Source organism: Salvelinus alpinus, chromosome 4 (assembly GCF_045679555.1).
Source record: "Salvelinus alpinus chromosome 4, SLU_Salpinus.1, whole genome shotgun sequence".
NCBI lineage: Eukaryota > Metazoa > Chordata > Actinopteri > Salmoniformes > Salmonidae > Salvelinus > Salvelinus alpinus.
This window is the reverse complement of record NC_092089.1, coordinates 17,509,431-17,522,119: the sequence shown is the minus strand read 5'-3', so window position 1 is coordinate 17,522,119 and position 12,689 is coordinate 17,509,431. Positions and strand designations below refer to the sequence as shown.

General features: G+C 45.8%; 1 protein-coding gene across 2 annotated transcripts in view; it reads left to right on the top strand.

Annotated features, from left to right (window-relative positions):
- Positions 1-12,689, top strand: part of LOC139572906 (tumor necrosis factor receptor superfamily member 11B-like) — a 173,479-nt gene that overhangs the window by 152,700 nt on the left and 8,090 nt on the right. For both annotated transcript variants that reach the window (XM_071395765.1, XM_071395766.1), the window contains exon 3: positions 8,887-9,102. In XM_071395765.1, coding sequence (XP_071251866.1) covers positions 8,887-9,102 — 216 coding nt within the window. The remainder of the gene's footprint in view (positions 1-8,886; positions 9,103-12,689) is intronic.

Sequence of the window (12,689 nt, the reverse complement as noted above, 5' to 3'; positions counted from 1 at the left end):
GTTAGACTGGGGGCTGGAAGATGTTTCCTACCTGAGTTTGTATCAGACAGTTAGACTGGGGGCTGGAAGATGTTTCCTACCTCAGTCTGTATCAGACAGTTAGACTGGGGCTGGAAGATGTTTCCTACCTCAGTCTGTATCAGACAGTTAGACTGGGGCTGGAAGATGTTTCCTAACAGAGTGTATCAGACAGTTAGACTGGGGGCTAGAAGATGTTTCCTACCTGAGTCTGTATCAGACAGTTAGACTGGGGCTGGAAGATGTTTCCTACCTGAGTCTGTATCAGACAGTTAGACTGGGGGCTGGAAGATGTTTCCTACCTGAGTCTGTATCAGACAGTTAGACTGGGGCTGGAAGATGTTTCCTAACTGAGTCTGTATCAGACAGTTAGACTGGGGGCTGGAAGATGTTTCCTAACTGAGTCTGTATCAGACAGTTAGACTGGGGGCTGGAAGATGTTTCCTAACTGAGTCTGTATCAGACAGTTAGACTGGGGCTGGAAGATGTTTCCTAACTGAGTCTGTATCAGACAGTTAGACTGGGGGCTGGAAGATGTTTCCTACCTGAGTCTGTATCAGACAGTTAGACTGGGGCTGGAAGATGTTTCCTAACTGAGTCTGTATCAGACAGTTAGACTGGGGGCTGGAAGATGTTTCCTAACAGAGTGTATCAGACAGTTAGACTGGGGGCTAGAAGATGTTTCCTACCTGAGTCTGTATCAGACAGTTAGACTGGGGCTGGAATATGTTTCCTACCTCAGTCTGTATCAGACAGTTAGACTGGGGCTGGAAGATGTTTCCTACCTGAGTCTGTATCAGACAGTTAGACTGGGGGCTGGAATATGTTTCCTACCTCAGTCTGTATCAGACAGTTAGACTGGGGCTGGAAGATGTTTCCTAACTGAGTCTGTATCAGACATTTAGACTGGGGGCTGGAAGATGTTTCCTACCTGAGTCTGTATCAGACAGTTAGACTGGGGGCTGGAAGATGTTTCCTACCTCAGTCTGTGTTAGACAGTTAGACTGGGGCTGGAAGATGTTTCCTAACTGAGTCTGTATCAGACAGTTAGACTGGGGGCTGGAAGATGTTTCCTACCTGAGTCTGTATCAGACAGTTAGACTGGGGCTGGAAGATGTTTCCTAACTGAGTCTGTATCAGACAGTTAGACTGGGGGCTGGAAGATGTTTCCTAACAGAGTGTATCAGACAGTTAGACTGGGGGCTGGAAGATGTTTCCTACCTGAGTGTGTTACGTTCCCCAGTTTCTGGTTTGCATTTGAGTGTGTGTGTTTCAGGAGATAGATTCCTGAAAACTCCCCAACCAGCTGATTGGTCGACCCCAGGCTAATTGATGATTGGAGCTGACTCCGCCCCCTCGTCAAGAAGCAGCTGACTCTAATTACTATTGCCACCTGAAACTATAAATGCCAGTGTTCTGTTCAGAAGAGAGATCCTGAGAGAGATAGAGAGAGATAAATATCATTATAGGCTGAGATTGAATGTTGGATAGATCATTGCTGAGAGAGAGGTTTATGGCTGAGGGGTTACAGCATGTTGGTTGTGAGTATGCATTGTGTTAGTTGTTGTTGGTAGCAGCTTGGCTATGTTCTGTGTTTGTTGCTTGTTCAGAGCATCTTTAGTGACCTGAGTTAGTTTTCTCAGTTTTGTTGTGAAGTGGATTGTTTGTTGTTCTGTTTCATTTGTTCCCAGGGGGGAAGGAGAAGGCACTTTGGGAGTGCTTAGGCAAGAGGCCCGAGGGCATACATATACCCGTAGTATATTCACTGTCTAGGCACACTAGGTAAGACCTGGGCGGACCACCCCCTGTATTTTGGTTAGAGCACCAGGTGGTGCTAAGTTAGGTAAGTTAAGTGGGTAGGCAGGTTAGATAGGAGAGGGGGAAGCTTTGATATTTACTTTCTTTGCTTTGGTTCCGTCCAGCCCCTTTTCCCCATATTACCGTGTAGGAAATAAATCCTAGTAATGGTAAATTCTGCCTTTGTCGTCCTTTCTCCCACCTAAAGTCCCATACCTCTTTCACTTCACGGGGAGTTGAGTTGTAGCAGGGAGTTGCGTTCCCTCTTCTCAGAGGCGTAACAGTCTGTATCAGACTATTAGACTGGGGGCTGGAAGATGTTTCCTACCTGAGTCTGTATCAGACAGTTAGACTGGGGCTGGAAGATGTTTCCTACCTGAGTCTGTATCAGACAGTTAGACTGGGGCTGGAAGATGTTTCCTAACTCAGTCTGTATCAGACAGTTAGACTGGGGCTGGAAGATGTTTCCTAACTCAGTCTGTATCAGACAGTTAGACTGGGGCTGGAAGATGTTTCCTACCTCAGTCTGTATCAGACAGTTAGACTGGGGCTGGAAGATGTTTCCTAACAGAGTGTATCAGACAGTTAGACTGGGGCTGGAAGATGTTTCCTAACAGAGTGTATCAGACAGTTAGACTGGGGCTGGAAGATGTTTCCTTACAGAGTGTATCAGACAGTTAGACTGGGGCTGGAAGATGTTTCCTAACAGAGTGTATCAGACAGTTAGACTGGGGCTGGAAGATGTTTCCTAACAGAGTGTATCAGACAGTTAGACTGGGGGCTGGAAGATGTTTCCTAACAGAGTGTATCAGACAGTTAGACTGGGGCTGGAAGATGTTTCCTAACAGAGTGTATCAGACAGTTAGACTGGGGGCTGGAAGATGTTTCCTAACAGAGTGTATCAGACAGTTAGACTGGGGCTGGAAGATGTTTCCTAACTCATTCTGTATCAGACAGTTAGACTGGGGCTGGAAGATGTTTCCTACCTCAGTCTGTATCAGACAGTTAGACTGGGGCTGGAAGATGTTTCCTACCTGAGTCTGTATCAGACAGTTAGACTGGGGCTGGAAGATGTTTCCTAACTGAGTCTGTATCAGACAGTTAGACTGGGGCTGGAAGATGTTTCCTAACAGAGTGTATCAGACAGTTAGACTGGGGCTGGAAGATGTTTCCTAACAGAGTGTATCAGACAGTTAGACTGGGGCTGGAAGATGTTTCCTTACAGAGTGTATCAGACAGTTAGACTGGGGCTGGAAGATGTTTCCTAACAGAGTGTATCAGACAGTTAGACTGGGGCTGGAAGATGTTTCCTAACAGAGTGTATCAGACAGTTAGACTGGGGGCTGGAAGATGTTTCCTAACAGAGTGTATCAGACAGTTAGACTGGGGCTGGAAGATGTTTCCTAACAGAGTGTATCAGACAGTTAGACTGGGGGCTAGAAGATGTTTCCTAACAGAGTGTATCAGACAGTTAGACTGGGGCTGGAAGATGTTTCCTACCTGAGTCTGTATCAGACAGTTAGACTGGGGCTGGAAGATGTTTCCTAACAGAGTGTATCAGACAGTTAGACTGGGGCTGGAAGATGTTTCCTAACAGAGTGTATCAGACAGTTAGACTGGGGCTGGAAGATGTTTCCTAACAGAGTCTGTATCAGACAGTTAGACTGGGGCTGGAAGATGTTTCCTAACAGAGTCTGTATCAGACAGTTAGACTGGGGGCTGGAAGATGTTTCCTCTCTGTCTCAGTGGGTATCAGACAGAGATCGTTCCAATCTGAGAGGTTTTCTCTCTGTCTCAGTGGGTATCAGACAGAGATCTTTCCTCTCTGAGATCTTTCCTCTCTGAGATCTTTCCTCTCTGAGAGGTTTCTCTCTGTCTCAGTGGGTACCAGACAGATCTTTCCTCTCTGAGAGGTGTCCTCTCTGTCTCAGTGGGTATCAGACAGAGATCTTTCCTCTCTGAGAGGTCTCCTCTCTGTCTGTGGGTATCAGACAGAGATCTTTCCTCTCTGAGAGGTCTCCTCTCTGTCTCAGTGGGTATCAGACAGAGATCTTTCCTCTCTGAGAGGTCTCCTCTCTGTCTCAGTGGGTATCAGACAGAGATCTTTCCTCTCTGAGATCTTTCCTCTCTGAGAGGTTTCTCTCTGTCTCAGTGGGTATCAGACAGATCTTTCCTCTCTGAGAGGTTTCCTCTCTGTCTCAGTGGGTATCAGACAGAGATCTTTCCTCTCTGAGAGGTGTCCTCTCTGTCTCAGTGGGTATCAGACAGAGATCTTTCCTCTGAGAGGTTTCCTCTCTGTCTCAGTGGGTATCAGACAGAGATCTTTCCTCTCTGTCTCAGTGGGTATCAGACAGATCTTTCCTCTCTGAGATCTTTCCTCTGTCTCAGTGGGTGAAAGACGGTACATGTCTCAATCCAACATGGATGAAATCCAAAAGTGGTTTTGATACATTTTGTCTCGAACTTGATTCATGGTGAAAACAAATAAACAGTGTGGGCTTCCTCAAAACCTCTGAAAGACTGTAGAGGTTATATTGTCTAGTCAGACATGTTATAGACTGTAGAGGTTATATTGTCTAGTCAGACATGTTATGGACTGTAGAGGTTATATTGTCTAGTCAGACATGTTATAGACTGTAGAGGTTATATTGTCTAGTCAGACATGTTATAGACTGTAGAGGTTATATTGTCTAGTCAGACATGTTATAGACTGTAGAGGTTATATTGTCTAGTCAGACATGTTATAGACTGTATAGGTTATATTGTCCATTGATGATGTACAGGGTGTCTATAATTCCAACAGCCATAACTACAGACAGACAGACCCAACCATTGATGATGTACAGGGTGTCTATAATTCCAACAGCCATAACTACAGACAGACAGACCCAACCATTGATGATGTACAGGGTGTCTATAATTCCAACAGCCATAACTACAAACAGACAGACCCAACCATTGATGATGTACAGGGTGTCTATAATTCCAACAGCCATAACTACAGACAGACAGACCCAACCATTGATGTACAGTGCCTTCAGTATTCACACCTCTTGACAATTTTCTACATTTTGTTTTGTTTCAAATTCGGATTGACATTAATTTAATTGTCATTTTTGTCAATGAACTTCACAAAATACTCTAATGTCAAAGTGGAAGAACAATTCAAGGAGTTAAAAAACAAATAATAATGTAAAATAAAACACGATTTTATCTTGATTGATTAAGTATTCAACCGGCTGAGTCAATACATGTTAGAATAACCTTTGGCAGCGATTACAGCTGTGAGTCTTTTCTGGATAAGTCTCCAAGAGCGTTGCACACCTGGATTGTATATTTGGCCTTGTCCTGCTGAAAGGTGAATTTGGCCTTGTCCTGCTGGAAGGTGAATTTGGCCTTGGCCTGCTGAAAGGTGAATTTGGCCTTGGCCTGCTGAAAGGTGAATTTGGCCTTGTCCTGCTGAAAGGTGAATTTGGCCTTGTCCTGCTGAAAGGTGAATTTGGCCTTGGCCTGCTGAAAGGTGAATTTGGCCTTGGCCTGCTGAAAGGTGAATTTGGCCTTGTCCTGCTGAAAGGTGAATTTGGCCTTGTCCTGCTGAAAGGTGAATTTGGCCTTGTCCTGCTGAAAGGTGAATTTGTCTCCCGGTGTCTGATGGAAAGCAGACTGAACCACGTTTTGCTTAGCTCTATTCTGTTTCTTTTCCCCCCCAAAAACTCCCTAGTCCTTGCTGATGACAAGCATACCCATAACATGATGCAGCCACCATCTTGCTTGAAAATATGAAGATTGAATAACGCTTTGTATTCAGGACAAAAAGTTAATTGCTTTGCCACATTCTTTTCAGTATTTTTTTTTTGTGCCTAATTGCAAACAGGATGCATGTTTTGGAATATTTTTTATTCTGTAAATGTTTCTTTATTTTCACTCAGTCCTTTATGTTAGTATTTCTGGAGTAACTACAGTGTTGTTGATCCATCCTCAGTAATCTCCTATCTCAGCCATTAAACTCTGTAACTGTTTTAAAATCACCATTGGTGAAATCCCTGAGCGGTTTCCTTCCTCTCTGGCAACTGAGTTAGGAAGGGTTCCCGTATCTTTGAAGTGACTGGGTGTGTTGATACACCATCCAAAGTGTAATGAATAACTGCACCATGCTCAAAGGGATATTTTTACCCATCTACCAATAGGTTCCCTTCTTTTTATGAAAACATTGGAAAACCTCCCTGGTCTTTGTGGTTGAAGCTGTGCTTGAAATTCACTGCTCGACTGAGGGACCTTACAGATAATTGAATGTGTGGGGTACAGAGATGAGGTAGTCATATTTTATTTTATTTTGAACACTATTATGGCACACAGAGGGAGTCAATTCAACGTATTATGTGACTTGTTAAGCACATCTTTACTTCTGAACTTATTTAGGCTTCCCATAACAAAAGGGTTGAATATTTTATTGACTTATTGACCCCAAATCTGATTTCTTCATCATACAGCTAGATGTATTGTAACGATCTCAGATGGTTATTGTAAGACGGGTTTAGGCCTACTTGAGGTCTTTTGACTGGAGCACGTCTGACCGCAGCTCTTAAATGCGTTGTTGACAATATGCATCTGTAAAGTCTTCAGACCCCTTCCCTTTTTCCACATTTTGTTACGTTACAGCGTGATTAAATTAACTGTTTTCCTCATCAATCTACACACAATACCCCATAATGACATCACAATACCCCATAATGACAAAGCGAAAACAGGTTTTTAGAATGTTTTGAAAATAATAAACAGAAATATATTTTTTACATAAGTATTCAGACCCTTTTGTATGAGACTCGAAATTGAGCCCAGGTGCATCCTGTTTCCATTGATCCTCCTTGAGATGTTTCTACAACTTGATTGGAGTCCACCTGTGGTAAATTCAATTGATTGGACATGATTTGGAAAGGCACACACCTGTCTATACAAGATCCCACAGTTGACAATGTATGTCAGAGCAAAAACCATGTCATGAGGTCGAAGGAATTGTCCGTAGAGCTCCAAGACAGGATTGTGTCGAAGCACGGATCTGGGGAAGGGTACCAAAACATTTCTGCCGCATTGAAGGTCCCCAAGAACAAAGTGGCCTCCATCATTCTTAAATGTAATAAGTTTGGAACCACCAAGACTCTTCCTAGAGCTGGCCGCCCGGCCAAACTGAACAATCGGGGGAGAAGGGCCTTGATCAGGGAGGTAACCAAGAACCCGATGGTCACTCTGACAGAGCTCCAGAGTTTCTCTGTGGAGATGAGTGAACCTTTCAGAAGGACAACAATCTCTGCAGCAGTCCACCAATCAGGCCTTTATGGTGGCCAGACGGAAGCCTCTCCTCAGTAAAAGGCACATGACAGCCCGCTTGAGTTTGCCGAAAGGCACCTAAAGACTCTCAAACCATGAGAAACAAGATTCTCTGGTCTGATAAAACCAAGATTGAACTCTTTTCCCTGAATGCCAAGTGTCACATCTGGAGGAAACCTGGCTCCATCCCTACGGTGAAGCATGCTGGTGGCAGCATCATGCTGTGGGGATGTTTTTCAGTGGCAGGGACTGGGAGAATAGTCAGTATCGAGGGAAAGATGAACGGAGCAAAGTACAGAGATATCCTTGATGAAAACCTGCTCCAGAGCACTCAGGACCTCAGACTGGGGCGAAGGTTCATTCCAACAGGACAACAACCCTAAGCACACAACCAAGACAATGCAGGAGTGGCTTCGGGACAAGTCTTTGAATGTCCTTGAGGGGCCCAACCAAAACCCGGACATCTCTGGAGAGACCTGAAAATAGCTGTGCAGCGACGTTCCCCATCCAACCTGACAGATCTTGAGAGGATCTGCAGAGAAGAATGGGAGAAACTCCCCAAATACAGGTGTGCCAAGCTTGTAGCGTCATACCCAAGAAGACTCCAGGCTGTAATCACTGCCAAAGGTGCTTCAACAAAGTACTGAGTAAAGGGTCTGAGTACTTATGTAAATGTGATATTTAAGTTTTTTGTATTTTTATAAATGTGCAAAAATTTCTAAAAACCTGTTTTTTGCTTTGTCATTATGGGGTATTGTGATGTCATTATGGGGTATTGTGATGTCATTATGGGGTCATATGTGTGTGTAGATTGATGAGAAAATAATACGTCTGTAACGTAACAAAATGTGGAAGAAGTTAAGTGGTCTGAATACTTTCCAAATAGCCTGTATGGCTTGTCAACCTGAGGATCCATGACCACTGTATGGCTTGTCAACCTGAGGATCCAGGACCACTGTATGGCTTGTCAACCTGAGGATCCAGGACCACTGTATGGCTTGTCAACCTGAGGATCCATGACCACTGTATGGCTTGTCAACCTGAGGATCCATGACCACTGTATGGCTTGTCAACCTGAGGATCCATGACCACTGCATGGCTTGTCAACCTGAGGATCCATGACCACTGCATGGCTTGTCAACCTGAGGATCCATGACCACTGCATGGCTTGTCAACCTGAGGATCCATGACCACTGCATGGCTTGTCAACCTGAGGATCCATGACCACTGCATGGCTTGTCAACCTGAGGATCCATGCCCTAGTCAAGATGCTCTGCTGGTCACTTGTAGTAATAACTAGTCATTTCATATAGACCTATGAGTTAATGTACTTACACAAATATGCCTTGTCACATGTTTTCTCATCCTGTTATCCGTTTTCATACGAATATGCCTAGTCATCTCTGTCAAATAGCATCATACTGGATGCATGAAGGACCTGATACAGTCTCTGACTCTCACTTCTTCTCTGTTGTAAAACAGGATGTGGTAGCGTCAGCACCGTTAGTAGTTTACTACTCTCTAAACAAACAGAAACTCCACACTTCCACTCACAAAAGTCTGCTGCTTGATGACGAGAACTACGTACCACAACTTGTAATTTGACATATTGGACGTGTATAACCTGAAGATGCTTGATGTGAAAAAGAGCAATTTCTCTCAGATTGTGATAAAACATGATCCCACCTGTAAAAATGATCTTGGTCAGGTGTCATAAATTGAAGTTTGTTTTGTGTTCTCTCCTAGGTACACCAGAGATAGACACAGTGTGTGAGGCGTGTCCGCAGGGCCTGTTCTCCAGCCGGATGTCGGCCAGCGAGCCGTGTGTGCCTCACAGGAACTGCTCTGAGCTGGGCTTGAAGACCCTCCGACCGGGGACCCCCACCCAGGACACACTGTGTGAGAACGAGGCTAAAGGATCTGTCCTGGAGTGCTCCCATCACCACACACAGTGTCACACTGGTGAGAATATACAGGATAATGGTGATATATGCCAGACTCTCTTATCCAAAGCGATTTAAAGTCATACATCGTTTTTTTGTATGGGTGGCCCCAGCGGGAATCAAACCCACGACCTTTGTCGTTGCGAACGCAGCTCTCTACCTACTGAGCCACACACGACCACAGCACCACGTAATGTTTAGTAAATAAGGAATGAGCGTTCCTAATCCAAAGCCCTGCACCACAACCCACTCAGCTTCACACTGACTCAATGACCACCGTGTCTGAGTCCTGTACTTTTACTAAGTATGTGAGTCTGAATGGGACAGATGTGCAACAGAGGTTAATGAGTGACTTTACCTGAAACTGTTTTCCCTCCCCAAGAAAATACCTAGGCTTAATCTCAGCAGGTAAACTCTTGCAGCAGCAGGCAACACTGGTTGATACCAAGTTAATCACAGCTGCCTACAGCGTTTCACTTGAACAGCAGGTCAACATCATCCCACTAACTCTAGTAACTCCAGACATCATCCCACCAACTCCAGTAACTTCAGATGTTATCCCATTAACTCCAGTAACTCCAGACATCATCCCACTAACTCCAGTAACTCCAGACTTCATCCCATTAACTCCAGTAACTCCAGACATCATCCCACTAACTCCACTAACTCCAGACGTCATCCCACTAACTCCAGTAACTCCAGACATCATCCCACTAACTCCAGTAACTCCAGACATCATCCCACTAACTCCACTAACTCCAGACGTCATCCCACTAACTCCAGTAACTCCAGACATCATCCCACTAACTCCAGTAACTCCAGACATCATCCCACTAACTCCAGTAACTCCAGACATCATCCCACTAACTCCAGTAACTCCAGACGTCATCCCACTAACTCCAGTAACTCCAGACATCATCCCACTAACTCCAGACATCATCCCACTAACTCCAGTAACTCCATACATCATCCCACTAACTCCAGTAACTCCAGACGTCATCCCACTAACTCTAGTAACTCCAGATGTCATCCCACTAACTCCAGTAACTCCAGACATCATCCCACTAACTCCAGTAACTCCAGACGACATCCCACTAACTCCAGTAACTCCAGACATCATCCCACTAACTCCAGTAACTCCAGACATCATCCCACTAACTCCAGTAACTCCATACATCATCCCACTAACTCCAGTAACTCCAGACATCATCCCACTAACTCCAGTAACTCCAGACATCATCCCACTAACTCCAGTAACTCCAGACATCATCCCACTAACTCCAGTAACTCCAGACATCATCCCACTAACTCCAGTAACTCCAGACATCATCCCACTAACTCCAGTAACTCCAGACATCATCCCACTAACTCCAGTAACTCCAGACATCATCCCACTAACTCCAGTAACTCCAGACATCATCCCACTAACTCCAGACGTCATCCCACTAACTCCAGTAACTCCAGACATCATCCCACTAACTCTAGTAACTCCAGATGTCATCCCACTAACTCCAGTAACTCCAGACATCATCCCACTAACTTCAGTAACTCCAGACATCATCCCACTAACTCCAGTAACTCCAGACTTCATCCCACTAACTCCAGTAACTCCAGACATCATCCCATTAACCTCCAGTAACTCCAGACATCATCCCACTAACTCCAGTAACTCCAGACATCATCCCACTAACTCCAGTAACTCCAGACATCATCCCACTAACTCCAGTAACTCCAGACATCATCCCACTAACTCCAGTAACTCCAGACATCATCCCACTAACTCCAGTAACTCCAGACATCATCCCACTAACTCCAGTAACTCCAGACATCATCCCACTAACTCCAGTAACTCCAGACATCATCCCACTAACTCCAGTAACTCCAGACATCATCCCACTAACTCCAGTAACTCCAGACGCCATCCCACTAACTTCAGTAACTCCAGTCATCATCCCACTAACTCCAGTAACTCCAGACATCATCCCACTAACTCCAGTAACTCCAGACATCATCCCACTAACTCCAGTAACTCCAGACGCCATCCCACTAACTTCAGTAACTCCAGACATCATCCCATTAACTCCAGTAACTCCAGACAGTTTTTTCTTGAGCAGATGGTCTCGGGGCCGGAACATAATTACAGATAATTTGTAGACTGCAAATTGACCGCAAGAAGCCCAAACAGATATATAATTTGACTAATACATAATCATTTCAAATCTTGCATACATTTGTATAGGGCCCCATAGGGTGCCTAACATCCCATAGGACGGCTCACATCCCATAGGACGGCTCACATCGCATAGGGCGGCTCACATCCCATAGGACGGCTCACATCGCATAGGACGGCTCACATCGCATAGGGCGGCTCACATCCCATAGGGCGGCTCACATCACATAGGACGGCTCACATCCCATAGAGCGGCTCACATCCCATAGGGCGACTCACATCCCATAGAGCGGCTCACATCCCATAGGACGGCTCACATCCCATAGGACGGCTCACATCCCATAGGACGGCTCACATCCCATAGGGCGGCTCACATCCCATAGGGCGGCTCACATCCCATAGGACGGCTCACATCCCATAGGGTGGCTCACATCCCATAGAGCGGCTCACATCTCATAGGACGGCTCAAATCCTATAGGACGGCTCACATCCCATAGGACGGCTCACATCCCATAGAGCGGCTCACATCCCATAGGGCGGCTCACATCCCATAGGGCACCTCACATCCCATAGGGCACCTCACATCCCATAGGACGGCTCACATCCCATAGGACGGCTCACATCCCATAGGGCGGCACACACCCCATAGGACGGCTCACACCCCATACGACGGCTCACATCCCATTGGACGGCTCACATCCCATAGGGCGGCACACACCCCATACGACAGCTCACATCCCATAGGGCGGCTCACATCCCATAGGTTTGATTCCCGCTCACATCCCATAGGGCGGCTCACATCCCATAGGGCGGCTCACATCCCATAGGGCGGCTCACACAGCATACTGCGGCTCACATCCCATAGGACGGCTCACATCCCATAGGACGGCTCACATCCCATAGAGCGGCTCACATCCCATAGGGCGGCTCACACCCCATAGGGCGGCTCACACCCCATAGGGCGGCTCACTTCCCATAGGACGGCTCACATCCCATAGGGCGGCACACAAATGTCCCATCGTCGTCCTGGTTAGGGTTTGGCCGGTCTAGGCCGTCATTGTACATATGCATTTGCTCTTAATTAACTGACTTGCCTAGTTAAATAAAGGTTAAATAAAATAAAAAGTTTACGATGACGTGTCTCTCTATATTGCGTGGGAAGACTTGGGAACAGATGTCCTAAATTACATTTAAAATCACTTGGAGCTGATTTCCTGGTGTTTTTACAGTATTTTATGCCCAACCATGATAAACATGTTCGTTTTTTTACTCACAGGCCGCCAGTTTGGGTCTTACTCAGGCTGAAACACACACACACACACACACACACACACACACACACACACACACACACACACACACACACACACACACACACACACACACACACACACACCACAGAACCACAACACATCAGACTGCTGAGCCTGATGAGC